Source organism: Thalassophryne amazonica, chromosome 4, assembly GCF_902500255.1.
Source record: "Thalassophryne amazonica chromosome 4, fThaAma1.1, whole genome shotgun sequence".
NCBI lineage: Eukaryota > Metazoa > Chordata > Actinopteri > Batrachoidiformes > Batrachoididae > Thalassophryne > Thalassophryne amazonica.
In genome coordinates, this window is record NC_047106.1 from 13131934 (window position 1) to 13154073 (window position 22140).

General features: G+C 38.8%; 1 protein-coding gene across 2 annotated transcripts; it reads left to right on the plus strand.

Annotated features, from left to right (window-relative positions):
- Positions 1–2274: 2274 nt before the first annotated feature.
- sytl2b (synaptotagmin-like 2b) lies at positions 2275–18949 on the plus strand. Of its 2 annotated transcripts, none has more exons than XM_034169106.1 (15): positions 2275–2335; positions 2451–2556; positions 3493–4110; positions 6348–9452; positions 12377–12487; positions 12571–12621; positions 13627–13718; positions 13811–13921; positions 14152–14321; positions 16720–16822; positions 16929–17090; positions 17184–17268; positions 18104–18206; positions 18297–18502; positions 18765–18949. In XM_034169106.1, the coding sequence occupies exons 3-15, from the start codon at positions 4029–4031 to the stop codon at positions 18905–18907; spliced, it is 4524 nt and encodes a 1507-aa protein (XP_034024997.1). In that variant the 5' UTR covers positions 2275–2335; positions 2451–2556; positions 3493–4028; the 3' UTR covers positions 18908–18949. The 2 variants fall into 2 exon arrangements, with proteins under 2 accessions (XP_034024997.1, XP_034024998.1); XM_034169107.1 differs by having other exon boundaries at positions 2451–2553.
- The last annotated feature ends 3191 nt before the right edge of the window (positions 18950–22140 follow it).

Below are 22140 nucleotides of genomic sequence, written 5' to 3' on the forward strand. Positions count from 1 at the left end.
TGTGCTGACTTATAACAGAAAAGTTACAAATTTGTAACTGAGAAAACCAAATATCACTCATTCCAAGTAAATAGAAGTTAGAACAGATGTGTCTTCAGTCTGGATTTGAAGGACTCAACAGAATCAGACCATCTTACCTCAGCGGGGAAACTATTCCACACAAAAGTAGCATCATAAGCGAATGCCCTGTGGCCTGCTGACTTCTTTTTACTTTTTGCACACACTAATCCTGTGCGGGAAGGTACTGTTAGGTTCTTTTATGTGGTTAGTGATCTCAAAAAGAATTGGACAGGAAATGGACTTCAAAGTTTAGATATTGTATTGATGAAGTTCCTACACTGTTGCAGAAAGTCATCTGCAGTGCTGAGGTCTTTGACCAAATCACATGCTACATATGGAACAAAGAGCCCAGATTTTCTCTCTACGCTAACTTTTATTCCTCCAGCCGGCCCCATGTGGGCGGTCCTTAGCCTGTCGTGAATCAGTGGCTATGTGATTGGCTGCAAACGTTAAGTAGGAGGTTATAAGCAGGTCTCTGCTCACGTTGCGTTTGAGGCTGTATGTGAAAATTTCATAGTATACATCTGCGTGTGACGCAATAAATCAGTGTGTTCCATCATGTGGTCCAAATAGATGTGAACACTTTGTTTTTATCAATTAGACATCTATGTAAAGATCAGATAGTCGTGCCAAATACAAGGACATTTTGCACGTCAGCCATTTTAAAAAGCAGTTAGGTAGAGATCAGATAGTTACAAGGACATTTTGGATGTGCGTCAGGTGTCAGCCATTTTGTGATATGCATCATGGAACACTCTGACAGTACATAAGGCTTTGCAAGTTCTATGAGATAAATGCTTGACCTTTTAGAACTTTATGTTAACAAAAGAATGTTCAAATCTGACCTCACATGAGCAGAAACCCAATGAAGTGAGGCTAGAACTCAGGTAATTATAGTCAAAATGTCCTCTTTTGAGCACCTGAGTACCATACACACTATACTTATCAACACTAATATTTCTCTTTTCTTCATTTCCTACTTGGAATATAAATGCTTAGTCTTGGGGAGTTTTCCAACATGAATTTCATGGCGTGGCCTGTCATCGTTCATTCAGTGATTTAGCTGGTTTATGCCTCAGTGGGCATCCTCCCCTTTGCTGGTGTGGGGTGTTTTGTTTTTTAAGTAGTGCCATTCTCAGGCTGTGCAGTTTACTTTTGAGCCACATAGAGAGAGGGCGCCGGTGGACCTCAGTCTGCAGTTCATCTCCACCTTAAAGACACTAACCACATGTTTGAGGACAAGGAAGTTAAAATCTTAGCCAGAGAAAAGAAATGGTTTGAGAGGGGAGTGAAGGAAGCATTGTATGTGAAACAGTTGAAACCCAGCCTTAACCAGGGAGGGAGTCTGAGACACACTTCATCCCCTGTTTACAATGGGGTACTCAGGTCAAAGCAGTTTCAGTCTTTTGTTCATGGTAATGAGTCATTCATGTCGTCAGGAGAGCCATCAGGAGAGGTGTCAGTCCCATCGTTAGGAGGGACAGCTGCCCTGTCATTAGGAGGGGGTGCTAACTAGAGCACAATAGGTGCTAATTAGAGCAATTGTTAGTCACTAGCCAATAGCAGTCTGCCTCTCGGTAGGAGGGATCTGGTTAGGTTTAAAACTCCAGCTTTGCTGGCTTCTGTTATTCATCTCTACAAAAGGCAAGACAGAAGTCAGACTACCAGAGCAAGAATTTTAGCTGAGCAAGCTTCTGCGATTAGAAGTGAAACGTCCTCGCGTCAAGCAACCCAGTCCAGTCGAAGATTCAAGCTTCTCTACTATGGAAACCACCTGGACAACTGAGAGCCATCACAGAAACATTACATGAGAAAACATTAAATGTGGTTAAAATAAGTTGGTTTAACCTTTGTTGCATGAATAAAATGTAATTTGTTGTTGTTCACTTCAGTAACTTCAGACAATCCATCACTCAAACATTGACCCAAGGAGAAAGAAAAGTCTGCCTTTCAAACAGGCGGGGGTCACATAAGGTTTAACTTCACAATGGATAAATGTTGGAAACCACTGGATCAGAGGGAGGATCCTTTAAATCGGCCCTTGAATCCACATTCAGACCTGTATCATTCATAGAGTTACATTTCTTTTTGTTTGATGAAGAATAAGAATGAATGTTTCCAATAAATGCCATAAAATGTGCTCAGGTGTTATTGCACACATTGTTTGTATTTCTGTCACCTTTAATAACATTTAAACATGCAACATTTAAAACAATTTTTCCTCAGTGATACCCAGAAAGAAAATGTGACTTCAGCACTTCGTTCTCCAGCAAGGGTAGGTACGAGTGCTAGCTATAAACGACATAAACAGCAACATTTGTTTATTTCTTGAATGTGTTTTCCTGACGGTGTTGTAAATTCTTAACACTGACAATTTCAATTTTCTTAAGGCAAGACGCAACCCGTTCAACCGTGCCTCCATTATTGTCGCCGACCCTCCTGACACACCTGAGGACACACCAACCCAACAGAGCCAGGAGCCTTCTGAGACCCGTAGTAATCTACATCTTTACTCTTGAGAATAAACAGTGAAAGAAAAATGTTGTATACCTTCATAAATGAAATACCAATGCAAAAAACAAAAAGATGAAAAAAGTCATTAACGCCAAGTCGATTACCCCAAGGACGATCTCTCAGATACGATAATTTATCTCGATGACCTAGTGCACTGAACATGTATGTTAAACCGTGTGGCTACAGAGAATTTCTTAACAATACTATTATTACTCTGAAAAGTATTGTATTCGTATTGCCAGTCCTCCTGTCCTGTGCACCAATAGCATTTCTTGTATATTTGTCCGTGAATTGTTCTGTAATTTATGTTTGTAGCATGGCCCAAGCAGATGGTCACCCCTTTGAGTCTGGTCTGCTTGAGGTTTCTTTCTCTCTCTCTCTCGCTCTCTCTCCTTTTGTAAGTTGTAGGATTTAGTAAACGTAATCAAACTCACAAGTATGATAATACAATATGCTGAAGAATAGTGAAGGCCGCGTTGTCTATTTTTTAATATTGTATTTTCTGTATTTTCAGTTTCTCTCCAAATATCACCAGCAGTTTCTGGTTATTAGGTCCTGCTAACAGCAGGATTCATTCCTGCCTGCACTGTTGGCTGCCTTAGTGGAAAATGTAATGGGACTCCACTTAGGACACTAGTGAAACCTAAATTCACATAGTATGCTTGTTCCGTAGTATCATGTTGGTGCTACAATCTTACCTCAAGCCCAACTACTCTATGTACTGTATCATAGATCATATTTTTACCTACAAACTGTACAACTCTCAAAATCTGAGGGGTATCAGGAGCTCTGAAATCTCTTAATTCATGAACGCCATCCTTCACTCCCTGAAATTTGTTCTTTGATACTTGGTTCTGAATAGGAAATACAGAAAAACACAATGTTCATTGAGTTTGTCTTTCTTTCCGTTTCCTTTAGATGTCATATCTCCACTGAAGAACCATCCAGCTGGTGATAGCAGTCAGACTTCAGGCGGCTCGGTCACATCAGAGGACCTCTCTACGGGTTTCAGGCCTGTGCCCAAGAAGAGGAACTTTTTGTTAAAACAAAACTACTCCTCATCAGAAAGCAGTAGCTTTGGTTTAGACCCTCAGATACAGTCAGTGGTGATAGTTCCTGCGCCTCGACCGAGCCGTCAGCGTGACTCTAGTGGGGGTTCTAAGGAGTTCATCCCAATACTTCAAGGGTCTAATCAAGCATCTCCGGCTGGTCAGCCATCTACGTTGGCAGACAAAACCTCCCAAAGGCCCCTTTCCTCTAATTCCAGTTTGGGGAAAGATGGAAACCTACCTTCAACAGAAAGAGACACAAAATCTTCGCTTACGCCTCTTAGTCCTTTGGGGGGAACTGACAGCCAAAGTGACACCTCCACAAATCAAGAAATCCCAGTAAAGGGACGTGATCAGACACAAAAAGAGCAAGCAAGAGCGCGACCTGCCACACTGCACACTGACATGATTCTGTATTCAGAGCCGGAATACAGCAGCAGTGTGGGGACAAGGCAAGATGAGCTGAGTCTGCCCCAGAGCATTGTGGGTAAGTTCAGTATCAACACGATTTTAAGAGCACCAACAGACTTAGGATACATTCTATATATCTGATCTCTTTGCTTCTGTTGGTTGTTTTATTGGCTGGATTGTTAATGGGATTATTCACAAGACAACTGACCAGTTTTTATGAAACTTAAAAAGCTTTTGGCAGGAAATCGAAACTCTTTTATTTTAAAAAAAATGGTGGTGTTAAAAATAAACCTTGGTGGAACTCTGCATGCTTAGTTGCCTATGAGTTAAATGATATTTTTTTTGTTTTGTTTTTTTGTTTTTTTTAAATAATGAATTTTATGAAATTTTATGAAACCTTTTGGCCTCATCTGGATTTTTACCATTATCTTTGGGAAATATTGTGCCAAGAAATTTTTAAATCTTTTTTTTTTTTTTTTTAACTTCGTGGGACGGCGTTTTGATTTTTTTTAAATTTATTATTATTTTTTATTTTTATTTATTTATTTATTCATTTATTTGCTTTTTTAGGGCATTCCCATCACTTGAACATTAATTAATTTATGAATCAATAATATTTGTATTTAGCTGCATGGTGTAACGTCAGCTGAAAGCTTGACTCTACATAGTATTCAATATGTAATGCTGCATTTTGTTTGAAATAAAATGGGAAATTTGTAATTCTATTAGAAAAGTCAAGAAAAGCCTTCCTGAAGTCAAAAAGGAAATGGGAACCTCAGGCATGAATTGTGTATCTTGAGTTGATCATGCTAACATTAAGATATCCGTTTGTGGTATCAGCAGCTTAAAAATAAACATTCTTACTTCATAAATAACTGATCTGTTTCATTTTCTATAAAACAGTTGATTGTTATTCTGCAATATAACTATGGATAAATCTATAAACCTCTTGCTGTGTTCCATTACTTATGTAACCCATCATCTTAGCTTTTATATTTTTAATTAATTTATATCAAGTTGTATAGATTTGGTTTTGTTTTGTTTTGTTTTGTTTTTTGTATTTGAAATGGCATAAACAAATTAAAATGTGTGAAATACCAAGTGTTCCAATACTGTACATGGTTTTATTTTGTTTGGGTTTTTATATATATATATATATATATATATATATATATATATATATATATATATATATATATATATATATATAAATTAGCAAAATTCTAAAAAAAAAACAAAAAAAACAAAACCTTTCCCACATTGTCATTACGGGGTATTGTGTGTCTAATTTTGAGGGGGGGAAAATGAATTTCATCCATTTTAGAATAAGGCTGTAATGTTAAAAATTGTGGGAAAAGTGAAGTGCTGTGAATATTTTCCAGATGTACTGTATGGTACTGTACAGTTAATCTAGAATAGACAGCTCTCAAAATCTGACCCTGCAAGAAGGAGGCTAGTGAGGGAAGTCGCCAAGACATTCATGAGAACTCTCAATGAAGTTTACATTTCTGTTGCTGTGACTGGAAAAACTGGTCATAATGAAACTTTTGCTTCTTGCACCAGAAGTTATACAGCTTCATTGTGGAATGAGAACTCCAGGCAGATTTACTGTACAGTAACATACTGTCTGCATTTATTATTGATTGATGTGAATGAAGCAGACATATTCAGTGAGTTGGAGATGTTGATGTATCCATCCCCTGACTTGTCTAAATATAACTGGCTGTAAAAGCGATGATTTGTATTTAAAAAAAAAAAATTCTTATATTTAGTTTGTCCAATTACTTATGGCCTCTGGAAATGGAAAGGCGGTGTATAAAAGTGCCTGTAATTCCTAAATGGTTAATGAATGTTTTTGCTAAACCCCTTGAATTAAAGCTGTAAGCACACTATAAGCACATTTTGAATGTTTTATTTAAACTCCATTGTGGTGATGTAGAACTCTATTGAGTGGAATTCTACACCACCACAATCTAGTCCAACTTTCAGTTTTTGTCATTTTGACTCTGTAAACCTTAACAATGGACTAGATTGTGGTGTTGTGTGAAGGGGTGTGGTGGTAGATTGTGGTGGTGGTGGTGGTGTACACCACAGTCTAGTCTATTGTGGTGGTGTAGAGAGGCAACAACATTGTGCACCTGTCCAAATACTTATGGAGCTGACCATAGCAGTCTATCTGTGACCTGATATAATGAATTTTAAAAGACAAAGAGTGTCTGGGAGGCTGGCTAAACCTGCATCAGGACAGACAGTAGCACCTTGTGACTTGATTCTCACTCATATTTAATGTTGTTTTCACGCCTCTGTTTTCAGATCCTCCAGTATCATATGATCTAAACTTCGTTGATAAGACTGATGAGACCACGGGGAAAAAATCGAATAGGAAACATTCGTTGAAATTATCCCCTCAAAGTCCCAATCCCACTGGTGACGAGGAGGACTCCATTACGAAGGTGCTGGATTGGTTCAACCGCAGCATGGACAGCAATGATTGGCTCAATACAGAAGACTCCACTAGTGAAGTAGAAATAAACCCTTTAAAGGACGATGAGTCACTACCCAAACATGACACAGATGTCAACGAGACAAGTGGTGAACAGATGGAAGCACCAGAAACCAAGAAACATGTCTTTGATGTAGAAATAAAACCACTTAAGGATGATGTCTCACTACCCAAACACGGCAATGATGTTGATAAGATAAACGATGAAAAGGCAGAACCACCAGAAACCAAGAAACATGGCTTAGATGTAGACACAAACCCATTAAAGGATGATGTCTCACTGCTCAAACATGCCAACGTCAACGAGATAAACGATGAAAAGGCGGAAGGACCAGAAACCAAGAAACATGGCTTCAATGGAGACACAAACCCATTAAAGTATGTCTCAATACCCAAACACACCAACGATGTTGATGTGATAGGTGATGAAAAGACAGAAGCACCAGAAACCAAGAAACATGGCTTAGATGTAGAAATAAAACCATTAAAGGATAATTTCTCACTGCTCAAACATGCCACCAATGTCGACGAGATAAACGATGAAAAGGCACCAGAAACCAAGAACCATGCCTTCAATGTAGACACAAACCTATTAAAGGATAATGTCTCACTACTCAAACAAGCCAATGATTCCGACAAGCTAGGTGATGGAGAGATGGAAGCACCAGAAACCAAGACACATGGCTTCAGTGTAGACACAAACCCATTAAAGGATGATGTCTCACTACCAAAACACACCAATGATGTTGATGAGATAAGTGAAAACAAGGAAGTACCAGAAACTAAAAAACTTGGCTTCCAGAATCAGAACAGTGAAGATATGATTGTGGGACAGATCGTTCTGAGAACAGCAAACAGAAGATGGAGCAAGGGACTAAATGGAGCACAAGAAGAAGTCAATGTTACCAAAGAAAAACAGGAAAAAGAGAAAGATGACGAAAGCCAAATGCCCAAAGTCTCTGAGCTGAAGTCATTCTGGGAGAAAAGTACTTCAGGCCATAAAGTGTTTGCCAGCAAATTAAACACACCCAATAACAAAGTCCAAAAGCCTGTTTTTAAAGAAGAGAAACTAAACAAACCTCAGAGAGGACTGGAGTCACCTTCTCCTCCTTGTCTCGATGCAGAGAAAGAAGTCAATGATCAGGATTCTTCTAATCATGTTGATGAAGAACAGCAGAAAGACATCAGAGGGTTAGAACCCAATCACTTGACTAATGTCCAACATTTTCAGGAACTGCAGATAAATACATCTCAACAAATACCTCTGAACCAAACAAGCAATAACAACACAACATCCGACATAGATGATCTATCAACTATTCTCCAAGTCAGTGGAAGAGATTCAGACCCTGAGATTACAAGACCCAGTCCAAAGCCAAGGACAGTCATCCAGTCTAGACCTAGTCCAGAGAATGAGGATAACTCTACAGAAAAAACACCTGGCAGCATTCCCCAATCTCAAGAAAATCCCTTAAATCCCATTAGTGCCTCATCTTTAAAAACAGCTCCACCGCACAAACAGTCACCCAAGATTCTGCCCGAGACTCAGCTTGTTGAGGACATCCAAACAAATGAGAATTCAGACTTTGAGGTCTACTTGTCCAGAAACAAACAGGGTGAGAATGAAATGCAAAATACAGCCAAAACACAAATGCAAAGAGATTCAAGCGAAGAGGATGGAGCTAAAATGGCCATTGCACGAAATCAGGGTCTTACCTGTCAGGAAAGTACTGCAGAGAAAATAAAGCTGCTGAAATCTTTTTGGGAAAATGAGAGGAACAAGCCTCTCTCTTACAACAGAGACAATAAAGCTACTTGTGGTGCCAAACAAAAAAAACTAAGTAAAAGATTCTCCAAATCAGAATATGACATGAGCTTAATAGGAAAGGAGTCGAGCAGTGACGGGGAGGATCTAAACCAAAATTATCCAAACTTTACGCTTCAGTCAATGACTCACAGAACAGAAGACCTGCCTCCAACCATTGGTTCTAACCGTGCACAATTTAGCAGTCTCCTTTACTTTTGGGATGAAGCCACATCACATTCCAAAGGATCAGGTGCTTTTGGCAAACCCAGAACCTCCAGAAAGAAAGAGCCGATAGGTGTCCAACTTCAACCTCAGGTGGTCCAGAGTGATGACCCTGAATTTCATGACATATCTACCACTGTTGACAAAAGTGTGAAAGCAACTGCCATGAAATCATCCTTACTGTCTCAAAAGCCACCTCATGACAGAGAGATTATTCCTGGACTAAGACCAGTGAATGACAACAAAACCAGCCAGTCCAATCAAATGAGTGCTGAAACAGGCCAACAGAGAGAATCCAAGAGGGGTTTTCAGGACTCCAGCAGACAGGAGACCTCCACTAAACCACAAACCATTTTAACAAAAGCAAACCGGCCATCCAAGGCCAAGAAAGATGGAACTGGCATTAGTGGGAATTCTTTGCGTCGTGCCACCAGCATGTTTGCACTGAGTACTGCTGAAGAAAATGATGAAGACCTACTGAAAGATGATGGTCATGTTCTCCCACAGAGTCAAATGCAGGAGAGGAGGCAAAGTGCCGATAAAGGGGCTACGCCTCGGACGTCATCAGAGGACGGTGAAGTACCAACTCCATGTGCACAGACGTTTATTCCCTCAGACTATCGCCACTACCTGGGCATGTCGGATACGAATAGCCATGTTGTCCTCACATCTGCAGTGCAGGATGAGTTTTCAGAGGGAACGTCTGGGTGTGAATTAGACCAGAGCGGACCGATGAGCACCAGCACCCCGTTTGGCTCACAGGAGGATCACAGTAGGAAGGGTGTCAGGACCTCCCATCGCCCCCTACTGTCATACTACAGCGGTTCAGAGTCAACAGTGAGCAGCACTTCAGAATCCCGGTCCACCTCCAGGAACAGTTCCAACCGTGAGCACAAACTCCAGTTTTTAATATGCAGCTAAAAACATAATGGCGGCTCAGTATGATAATTGTTCCTGTTTTATAACATTTGCGGACACACCATGTTTAAATCAGGGTTCCCGAACAACCAAACAAACAAACTGAAGAAGAGTGACCACGTTTTACGAATAACAGGCTGTGGTATCGAATGATGAAGAAAATTAAGTAGAAATTACTCAGCGATAGCTTTTCACTGGGCTTCGACAGTTTGGCAACCAACAGTTTACGTAAATCTCGCTATGTAGTAAAAATGTAATTAGATTTCTAACCAACTGCATGCAGATGTTTTAGGGTTAAATTTTTTCCTTCATCAGTGTGTAAAAGAGAAAAAAATAAAGAAAATAAAGAAAAGTCCATAGCTTCCTACTCCAATAAAAATCAAATATTTCAAAAACAACTAATCAATCAGTCTTAGTGTTACAAACATGAAATGGAGGGTGACAGGGGGGTCAGTGTACTGTCCCGTACACAAAAACACCTGCCAATAATCAATCAATAATCAAATGATTTAAAAAACATAAATAAACAGAACCTAATTTTCTTATACATTGCAGCAAACTATGTGAATCATGTAATTATACCTCAAAAATAGTTTTATTTAGTTAAAAAGTGGTGTCGAACTGCAACAATTATCAATTAATTGATTATTATGCATGTATTAAATGAGATGACAATTATTTAAATTTTTCTTCTTTTTTCCCCCTCCAAATTGTTTGATTTCTGCTCATTTCTGGTTTATTTTATAAGTTTCTTTACTCTTCTCTGGCAGTAAACCGAATTTCTTTGGTCTATGGACAAATCAAGCTATTTGAAGGCGTCATCTTGGGCTCTGGAAAACATTTTCTGAGATCTTGTGGATCTAACAACTAAATGATTAATCAAGAAAGTAATCAAACACATAATTACTGATGAAAATAACTGTTAGTTGCAGCTGTAATTTTTTTTTACATATTTGGTGGCTTTTTTTTATCAACAGTACTGAATCTTTGAGGGATTTTTATGAAAGATTACTATGTTTTGATATACTCTATGACAAAACCCTACCTAGTGAGGAATCCTTTTTATTATGTAAGCTCTATTATTTTATCTAAACAAGTTTTCAACTTTTATTTGAACCAACAGTATTTTCTGTAGTATACTTTGAGGGTTTTTATTAGTTTGCAAATTATATATATATATATACTCTAGTGCGACTTGTATACTGAATAATCACACATTGGTTTTTAATAATAACAATTATAATGACTATTTATGTGGGACTTTTCTAGTAATCAAAACACTAAACAAAATAAACTCTAATAATAAAAGAATAAATGATTGTAATAAAAAATGCACTATATATATATATATATATATATATATATATATATATATACTTTTCCTCTTTAAGAGGCATTTTTAACAGAGTTGAACTTGTACTCCAGAAAATATGTAATTTGTTAAAAATTATGTTGAGTTCCAAATACGTTTACACATTTACTTGGGTCGATCAAAAACTCGAAACAAGAAAAAGAAGAGGAAAAAAGACACCTATGATCAACAAAACTGACTGGGAGTTTTCTTTTTAGAACAACAATTAATTTCACCAAGTTTCATAAAAACTGGTCATTGCTTTTACAACAATCCCGCCAAGAAACAGCGCTGGTCCAGGTAGCCAGGTTGGGTCTGAACCAGAACCTTCTTGGTGTGAGGTGACACCCCATGCCAGTCTTGGCTCAGTTTGTCTAAAGTCCAGCCACATTAGGGATTTGACTCTTGAGCCCCAGCCAGAGAGAGTGGGCGGGACCCCCCAAAAAACTGGTGATGTCATAGCGTTCATCATCATCACACGCAAATATTTAAAATCAAGAGTGCAAAGTGAAACTTGTAGTTCCATTTCAGTCTTATAATTATCAATAATCACCGATGAAGGCTTTATTTGTTCACAATGGGCATAGCATGACTTATATACACACGTTACAATAGTTTGAAAAAGTCTACACAGCTTAAAGCTTTCACATATTTTAAAATTCTAAAATTATGTGTTTGTCATATAGTTTTTTGTGCTTTTTATTCTCACAGGGAAAACAAATCTCTACAATACAATTTATATCAAATATTCATCTAAAACTCTACATAATACCCCCCTCCCCCCAATATAACCCACTAAATCATCACAATTGTAACTGGATGGATACAAGGACGTTAACAAGTTAGTGAATATGTTGTATCAGCTACAACTGTCACAACTTTTTTTCTCACGTATAATTATTATTTCAATAGTGATTGAATTTCCTATTTAATTATCCATGATATTGTTATAATTATTCGGAAAGCGATTGTTACCTGACTAAGAATCTGTACACACACTTCATATATATATATATATATATATATATATCTCTCGGGGTGAATGTGAGGCATTGATGTGTAAAGTGCTTTGAGCATCTGATGTAGATGGACAGTACACCTACATATAAATCAAAATTTCTTACAGCTGGTGTAATACAATAGTATTAAGGTTCAGATGACATTTTACCTAAAAATGTCACACCGTCCACAACCCTGATGTTTATGGGAAACTAAAAGTTAAGCTTTGTCATTCTTTTCCGTCATGTCACTGTATCCCAAAAAAAACACTTAATATTGTGGAAAAAAGTTTTATATTTTTGTTAGATCTTTCAGAAAGTGAAAATATATATCTTAGACTCATTACATATAAACTAAAATGCTGCAACCATTTTTCTAATTTGATAATTACCGTTTATAAACGTTTAATTTTCTGAAATACCTGAAACAAATGATGGACTTTTCCACAATATTCAACTTTTTTTGTGAGATGCACCTTTTGCTTTGCAACATGCATAAGCCAAAATGCTGTTGGGTTGATTAAGTGTCATCGTTTATTGCAGGCTATGATGACGAGGATACGAACCCTGTAAAGAGAGCGCTGAAGCGAGCTAAAGCACGGCCCAGAAATCTAGCTAAGAGTTTGGAGGACCTCACAGCATCCGTATCACCACGTGAGCACCTCTGTCAAATCCATGTCCACTTTTTATCATTTTACACTGAATGTCACTGTGATGATTTTTAATTTGTGTCACAGCAAAAGAGCGAAGTCGAGAGCCACCTGCTGACCTGAGGCACGTTAGCGATGGTAAAAAGACATCATATTTTTGTTAAGAATATATCTACAGCACATTGTGAGAGATGAGTAAAAAAGAAACTACACAGTAAAATCATCAGTGTTAATTTAACACTGTCAGTGTTAGTTTTACACTGGTGATTTTACTGTATACTACAATTGCTTGAAACATTATTATTATTCCAGAAAGACACAAGGGAAATGAAATGTCACATATTTGATTTTGAATTGAATTTTTGAAAACTGCGTTTGTTTGTATTAGATATTGTATTGTATTAGAGTACCTTAAAATGTAGTTTCTTAAAGAATTATTTAGGTTTTTTTTCTTTTGAATTCCATATGAAATGAAGACAGCGGAATGTGATTAAACCAAAAACCTCCTATGGACCACAATTTGTAAATTAATTAATAATAATAACAGTTTTATTTACATATTGCACTTTCGAGTCCAAAATGATACATTTCAAATTGTTTTAACATCAACAACTACATATAATAATTAGCATAATTAAAAGAAAGACAAATTGAACAAACACAAAAGCGGTACAGATTAACTATAGGCTAACTGTGTGTGTGTGTGTGTGTGTGTGTGTGTGTGTGTGTGTGTGTGTGTGTGTGTGTGTGTGTGTGTGTGTGTGTGTTCATTTACATGTTTACCTAAACATTTAGCTAAACACGCACCAACTACATTAAATACTGAATAATACGTTACACGTTTGGGTAAATACTGAGTGTGTAATAAAATACTGAGCTAAGCATTTAGCTAAATGCTAATCAGGATGCTAACCATTCAGTAAATGCTAAATATTTAAAATAAATATTTAATGAGATTTATGTTTACATTTTCAGTAGCACATAGAGTCAAAAGGACCCCAAACCGGATGGGACTTGGCTCGTAGCTGGATTGTAAACTGCCGTTTTATTTGGAGAAGTCGTGGCTGTGTAGCAAACTAATCAAATGGTCTTTTCCTCTTTTCTTCTAACATTTCTTCTTCAATTTGTAACTTTGTTCTTCAGCGTCATCCATCCTGTCAACCTCCTCATCCTGGTATTCAGACCAAGAACGTCTGAAGATGTTGAGCAAATCGGTTCCTTCGTTCTTACAGGAGGTACAATCGCCTACACGCTTTAGTCCAGCAGATGGCAGGATGCCCTGTGTCTCAGCGCTCCGCCTTTCCTCTTGGCATTATCTGTGTTGCAGGATGAAGATGCAGACTCTGACTCCACCTACGACGACAGTTTCTACAGAAGAAGAATCATGCCGGGCCACTATGTGACTAACCTGACCAGCTCGCCTAGTGCAGCGTCTTCTGTATGTTAACACTCAGCAGCGCATGACGCTTTTGCATGAGCACGGCTCTTTGGCTTTTAGCCTCCAACCAAAGTCCTAAAAATGTTGTCACTAATGGTGGGTAGGTCACGTGACCACTCCAGCTTGTCTGTAGACTGACAACCCATCAGTGCGCAGCTCCCATCGCTGCATCCTGACTCTAGCGCCGCGCCACGTCGTGATGTGTCTTTGTCTTTTCTCTTTGGTCCCAGTTCAGTGGAAGTGTGGTCACCGTGTCCAGTGAGGACTTTGGGAACCTGGAGGTTCAGGGAACCATCCATTTTTCCATTAACTATGTGCAGAAGCTCAAAGAGTTCCACGTCTTCGTGGCTGAGTGCAGAGACTTGGTGGCGGGCGACCTGAAGCGAGGCCGCTCAGACCCGTGAGTACTCCACACACCCACTGCGATTACAGCCACTCTTTTTTTTAAATTCTTCCAATTTGTGTTAAATTTCATACTGAAAATTTAATGTTGACATTTACTGGCCCTTGCAACCAGAGGATCATCAGTTCGATTCCCTGACAGCACACATTCACTAAGGATGTTATTGAATACAGTCCTTAAATCCCCAAGCTGCTCCTGGTGTCGCAGGCCGAACGGTCCCCCCTAAAAATTGGTACCCCCTGCCCATACTCTCATGACTACCACTAGCTTAGCTCATGGCAAGCTAAAAGTGGACGCTCTCGTTTTGGCCGAAACTATACAGTTTTTGTATATTCTCTGTTAGTACGCGTCCGCAGCCAATGTGCTTGATGAATTCCTGTGCAAAAAATGGTTGCCAAATAATTGTGATATTTGGCACAAGAACCTGTGTATCTCGTGTGTTTTTACGCCTAAATGGTCATAAGTCAATTTTCACACTCATCCAGCAGCATCTTCTCATTTCAGCAAATTCAGCGCCATTTTGCAAACAACCGGACACTGAGTCAGGCGAAAGTAATCCGGCGAGCTATCCCACAATGCCAAAATAGCAGAGATGTTGCTCCAGCGAGAGCATCACTGAGTATCGTCTCGTTTCTGCTTAAAATGGTCTTGTTTCTGCTTAAAACTGACTTTACTGGTTTTATCTTCATCATCTGATGCGTAACAATCCATTTGATCGCTTTGGCTGAAGAGACTCTGTCTTAGACAAGCTGCTGAGCTGCATGCGCAGTGGAGGCAGAGCGGACCAATTTTTAGGGGGGACCGTTCAGTCTGCGACATCGGCTTGCAGCTGAGCGCAGCGCATGACAGCACCCAGGTGTGTGTGTGTGTGTGTGTGTGTATGTGTGTGTGCGTGTGAGGCATCACTGTAAAGCACTTTGAGTGCCTGCATCAGATGGAAAAGCACTGCAGAAATGCAGTCCATTACTGCCCCTATTGTTTGTACAAAGGTGTTTTGAAACTCTTACTTCCTGTTGTGCTCTCTTGATACTAATTCACATCCCATGATGCTTCTCCCACTGCCACAGCACAGATGACATATATTACTTGGTTGCTCATGTTACTGGCACAAATGGAGGGATTTTTTTTATTTGTTACTTGAGGGGGAAAATAAATATTATTTTTGCAAGTGCAGCTGTGAACAAGTTTCATACGTCTGGGCATGAATTTTACTACTTAGCATGTGAATGGAACAAAAGGAATGGTTTGCAAAAGGTTTGTTTTTATATCAAATTATATATATATATATATATATATATATATATATATATATATATATTTTTTTTTTTTTTAATTTGGGCTTCTTTATATTAAAATATCTAAAATTATGCCAGTTAACCTTACAGTGAAATTGAAATTCTACAACATGACAAGAATTCAATAAAAATACCATAAAAGTCATAAAACGTCAAACTCTTTATTAAAAATAATCACTTTTACAGCCAAATTTCTTTTGACAGCTCAGGGAATTCATTCATGAACATTTCCAAGTCACTGAATATGTTTTGGATTTCATTTCCATCAAATGATTAAGAAATACAATCAGTATGGTAAAAAAAAAATCGAGTTACTGCGGCAGAAAAAGACTCGTGAGGGAAGCCACCAAGACACTTAGACTTACAGTCTTCTCTGCAATGTTTGTCTGTTACATCACCTGTTATACAGCTTCATGATGGATTGGAATAGAGAAGAAGTTCCTTCAAATGGAACTAAGACATAAAATTTCAGCTGCAGCTTGCTAGAAGGCACATGGGAGGGTTGAACCTAGATTTGTTCTGCTTTCTTGAACAAAATCCTTCCTTGTTCAACACCACGAAGCTGTACTAAAACAATTACAAATTCATAAAAATCCAGGTTTGGTCAAGCTCTTGCATGTTACTGTGTATGCTGATGATGTCATCATGCTGTTAAAACATGCCTGTATGATGTATGCATGGAAAAATCTGGGCTTGTTGCAGGAAATCATCTTATGGTGTGTATGGTGGAAATTAGGAGCAGGTGTGGTTGAAGTTATCAGTATGTGTCTTTCGTTTCCCAAGACAAGGTCCGATGTCCACTTTTTATGTGGTGCTTTTCTAACACACAAGATCACAAAGTGTTTCATGGATTAAATAAGCAGAAAGATCAAGTACAACAGTAAAATTTATTGTAGATAAAATATACAGATTTCATAGAATAATGTTAGCATTAATAAGCTTAAGCATCTCAACGGCTGAAAAAAAGTTTGGCTAAAGGTGTCTAGTGACGTAGAGACGGCGCACTCAGGGCCACACTGAAGCATCATGGGATGTCCTGGATCTGAATCTGTTTCGTGAAATACTTAACAAGTAACGAGTGTTGTTGTTGTTGTTTTTAGGTACGTTAAAAGTTACTTGGTTCCTGACAAAGCCCATCTAGGAAAGAGGAAAACATCTGTACGAAAGAAGACGCTGAACCCAACGTTCAATGAAATCCTGCGAGTAAGAATCCTCAGGAATAAAGCTGGAGCGGCACTTTCCCACAGCGCCACACTTCAGCCTGAACAATCAGTAAACAAAAAGCGCTTGTTCTTCCCTGTCCCCGCAGTATCAGGTTAGCATGGACTACCTCAGAACCCAGACGCTCATTCTGTCCGTGTGGCATCACGACACCTTTGGCAGGAACAGTTTTCTGGGCGAGGTCGACGCTGACCTTTCCAAGTGGGACTTTGGCCACACCCAGATGAACTACATAGCGCTGAAAGGAAAAGTAAGACGAGCTTCTCTCATGCACTGTAGTGACTCCAAGCGCCGCTTCATCAAGCTTTTTTATTTTTAATCAGTGTTCTGTCCACTTTTTCAGACATTGCCGGTTCTACCGCCCCCATGTGGCAGAGGAGAGATGAGGCTGGCGATACGTTTCCTACCAGAGATTAATCGCGGTGAAGGTTTTTGCACGTGTTTTACTTTTTTTAAAGCCCCCCTGCGACCATATCGAACAAACCTTTTCAGTTTTAGTAGATCCAGATCAAAGCCTATACTTCCTACACAGAGTCTGTGTTCTCACCCACATCTTTGTTAGTTTCTTTGGCATGCTTACAAAACCAACTAACCAGAAGGGCGCATGGTAGATCACATACCTCCAACTTTTATCCTGATGATCCTGATCTTGACTTTTGATTGTGAAAACCGACCTTAGTTCCTGGTCTTTGTTCCTGATTTGTGATCTTTGATCCAGGTTGATTATCTTTGATTGTGGTCTTGACCTTTGTTTGTGAGCATTGACCTTTGTTCTTGATCTTTGATCCAGATTAGGATATTTGTTCCAGATTGATAATCTTTGATTGTGAGCATTGACCTTTGTTCTTGAACTTTGTTTCTGATTTGTGAGCTTTGATCCAAATGGATTATCTTTCATCCTGATCTTGAATTTTGATTGTGATCATTGACCTGTGCTCCAGGTCTTTGTTTCTGATTTATAGTCTTTGATCCAGCTCGATAATCTTTGATCCTGATCTTGGCCTTTGATTGTGAGCATTGACCTTTGTTCCAGATCTTTGATCCAGATTGATGGTGTATGATCCTGATCTGTAATCTTTGATTGTGGGCATTGAACTTTGTTCGTATTGGTGATCTTTTATCCTGACTGATGATCTTTGATCTTCAGTCTCCGACCTTTGACTGTGAACATTGATATTCATTCATAAACAAACTAATCGTATAAGTGCTGCTCTAGATTTTATCAACAATATCAGACAAGCTGCACCTGTTTCTTCTTCTCAGGCTGGGCTAAGGACAATGCCAACACTGGGGAGATTCACATTTGGGTGAAAGAATGCAGGAACCTACCTTTGATCAGGGCTACTATTAACCCCTACGTTAAGTGGTAAGCACAGACCATCTCCCGTCACTGCAGAGTTCATTTGAATTTCCAGTTGGAACAGCCGACATGTCTCCTTTTTCTCTTGGTCTTAAGCTACATGCTGCCGGACACGAGCAAAAGGAATCGCCAGAAGACCCGTGTGCTGCAGCGGACGGTAAATCCAGTTTTTAACCACACCATGGTGTACGATGGCATCAGAGACGTTGACCTGACAGAAGCCTGCATGGAGCTCACAGCGTGGGACCGAGACAAGATCAACAGCAACCTCCTCGGGGGACTGAGACTCGGATGTGGAACAGGTACTGAGGTCGAGCTCGCAAATCACGGGATTCTGCAAACGACTGTAATCTGATTACTTTTTGAGCCCTGAAGATGGGGAAATAACGCAAAACACTGCATTTTTGATGAAATTCAACATGCTAATGCTAAATTATTTGACTTTATTAGACAGCTGTGTGGACAAGCCAAACCCAGTCTAGGATTTAAATTCAAGTGAAAGTTGTCAAAGTTGCTGCTGAATCATGAGGACCTGAACAGATTTTGTGGTTTGTGCATCTGCAGGTGGAAGTTACGGCACGTTGGTAGACTGGAGGGACTCAACCAGCTATGAAGTGTCTCTGTGGCAGCGCATGATGGCTTCTCCAAACCACTGGGTTGAAGACGTGCTGCCCTTAAGAATGCTGAACTCAGCCAAAACCACCTAGCTATGACTCACACGTCACAGGCTTACCAGTACAAATACATAGTAAATATCCCGTGACCTGATCCCGGATCAGTGATCGAAGATGAGATGAGTAAATATTTTATCAGGTATCCAGCATGTGTCAGTGAATTCTTTGCAAAGCAGCTCTTAACATCTGGACAGGTTTGGCACAGAGTTTTTTGGAGTGGTGCCTCCCGAGCTCTCGCACGCACCCCGCAGGGAGACAGGCACGCTGCTCGGCACCACACAGGAACAGTTTGTTAAAGTTGTGCAAGTTGCAAACATTTTGTCTGACTTGTCGCTTCAGGTTTGACTCGATGCAGTCCGCTGCAGGCTTAAGCGCAACTCAGCTCTAATTATCATTCTGAGCAGTGAAACGTCACTCCGACATGTCAAGAGTTGAGGATTGCTTTGAGTTGCGGCAGGCGTGACTTGGGCCATCAGGAACCAAGTACAGGCAGGGACAGCTGAGTTGCAAGAACATCCCACTTGTCTGAAGGTTCACTAGTCCGAAGGTTCAGGTCAATGAATGAATATATTTTGTTTCAGTAGGCTGCACTACTAGCTGTATACTTACATGTGCTTTTCATTTCAATTAAAAAGATGTTTCTTTCACCTGTGATGAGAGAGTTAATGTTACTATAACAAAAAAAACGTAATTTTGTTTTTAACTTCACTGGTTATAAAGATGCACCGTACAATGTAAATGTCACACACAATATTCCGTAATTAAGACTTTGGCATTTAATTCAAATGGTAATTACCCAGCTTCATGGATGACTGTGAATTGCAATGTTTGACTTAATTTGGAGTAAATACACACGCAGACTACTGAACCTTCAGACTATTGAACCTTCTGACTACTGAACCTTCAGACTATTGAACCTTCTGACTATTGAAACTTCAGACTATTGAACCTTCTGACTATTGAAACTTCAGACTATTGAACCTTCTGACTATTGAAACTTCAGACTATTGAACCTTCAAGCCAGTGAACCTTTGGTCTATTGAAGCTTCACACTATTGAACCGTCGGACTACTGAACCTTCGGACTACTGAACCTTCAGACTACAGCCCTTCCCCTGAGTTGCAGCTTAGCGCATTACTGCGTTAAACAGCACCAAACTCAGCCAGGTGTAAGAGCAAAAGGATTGGGTAAATTATTGGAAATGTATTAACGGACATAAACACACCTGAAATGAGAGAAATGTTTGACTGCAGATTCAGATCTTAACGACTAAACTACAGATACTTCACAAACATTAACCTGCTTGTTACCTGCTAAATGTTACTAGACTAGCTTAATGAGCCGAGAAACCTTTTTTGTTGATTTGTATATTTTTTCTGTTATTTCACGATGTTCAATGTCACTGAAAAGAACTTGTTTTCTGAAAGAAAAAGTTCATTGACTTTTTCTTCATCTGTGTTATTGTTAGCTAGTGAGCAGGGCTACTGTGCGTTGCTACCACCATCTGGATGAAGTGGTGCATTGTATCCTGAGTTTAGACAATTAAAAAAAATTCTGAGATCTTCCAGTGATGCAAAATATCAAAACACGTGCACATACACATCATTTCATAATTAAGTAACAGTAATGCAAATTTATCATGTTAACCCAACAAATTTACATTTAGGTCACTCAAGCAAAATTGTTTCTGGCTACATTAACGCATTTTTCTTGGTGGAAATACTTTCCATAATTTTATTATGTTCAATGAGCAAGTTCAATTTTAATTTGTTGCATGTTATGTTAAAACTGATTTGAATGTGTTCAATCATAAAACTTGATTCGATATCATAGAAGCTACATGTTAGACTTACCTCCATTAAACATAAAAACCAACAACACCCATGTTGGTATTTTTGAGTGTGGACTTTTGAGTGAAGAAGTTATAATGTTTAAAGCTGTGCCAATACAGTAACATTTGCAGAGTTAAATTGACACTGCAGTGAGTTAACATGTTCCTGGTCCAAACGGTGTTAAATCATCTCTATCATAATGTTAATTCAAGCTGAACAACTTGAACAGAGTTAATTTATACTCTGATAGAGTTGATTTAAGACACTGGTTCTTCAGAATGGGGCTGTATTCACTCACTGCAGAGTTACTTTAACTCTGTAAAGTTGTTTGTTTGGATCTCGATCTATATCATGCACAACTCACTTTTCTATTCCGGTGACTTGTCTTTTAACCCTGAGTTACTCTATGTGAATGTCAACACATTAAATAAATAATCAACTTAAGAATCTTTGTTGGCTTTTATGTCATCATCAAAAATAAGAGGTGTGTCTGTTTTGTTCTTTGAGTTGTTTCTCCAGTTAACTGTTGCGGGAATGATGGAAAGCAGCATTTAAAAATTAAATAATCAAAAATATATTGACATATTTACATGTTAATGTCCTTTCTTTCTTGAAACGATGACAGCTGTAAAGTTTCTGCACACTTGGAGACACCTGTTGTTATTTATCAAAAGATCTGCTGTGAAATTTAACTCCCATAGTTTTAAAACAATACGTGCATCACATAACGTTACAATAACGTCCGCCTTATGTGCACAGTTCACTGAAATGCAGATTAAAAATATAAAGATTCTTTAGTTTTCCAGAAAAAAATAAAGTCGTCTTCACCACATCTAGATGCCTAAATACATTGAGTTGCTGCCATGTGATTGGCCGATTCGCTATTTCTGTTAGGAAGCATTTGAACAGGTGTACCCAATAAAGTGGCAGGTGAGTGTGTACTTATTGACCAAAAAAAAAAAAATCACACATGCAATTTTAATAATATTTATGACTATTTATATCAGACTTTCCCAACAATAAAAACACTAAACAAAATAATGTCTAATAGTGAAAGAAATGCCAATAATAGTTTATGACAATAATGCACAGAAAAGCCCGAATTAAAGAACTCATACTAGAGAAAAAAGGTGCGACTTATACTCCGGAGAGACATAGTTGGGTTTACGTATTCTCTTCAAATGGCATTTTTTTTAACAGATGCAATTTATACTCTGGAAAATTAATTCTTAATCCCAATATATCACTGCCGTATCAATATACAGGAAAATATCCACTTGAAAATTCATGACGATCATTTAAAATGGGTAGATCTTCCCTTGGGGGAGGTGATGGTCTAGTGGTTAAGTGTTGGGCTTGAGACCAGAGGATCCTCAGTTTAAATCCCGGCCTGACCAGAAAATCACTAAGGGCCTTTGGGCAAGGTCCTTAATC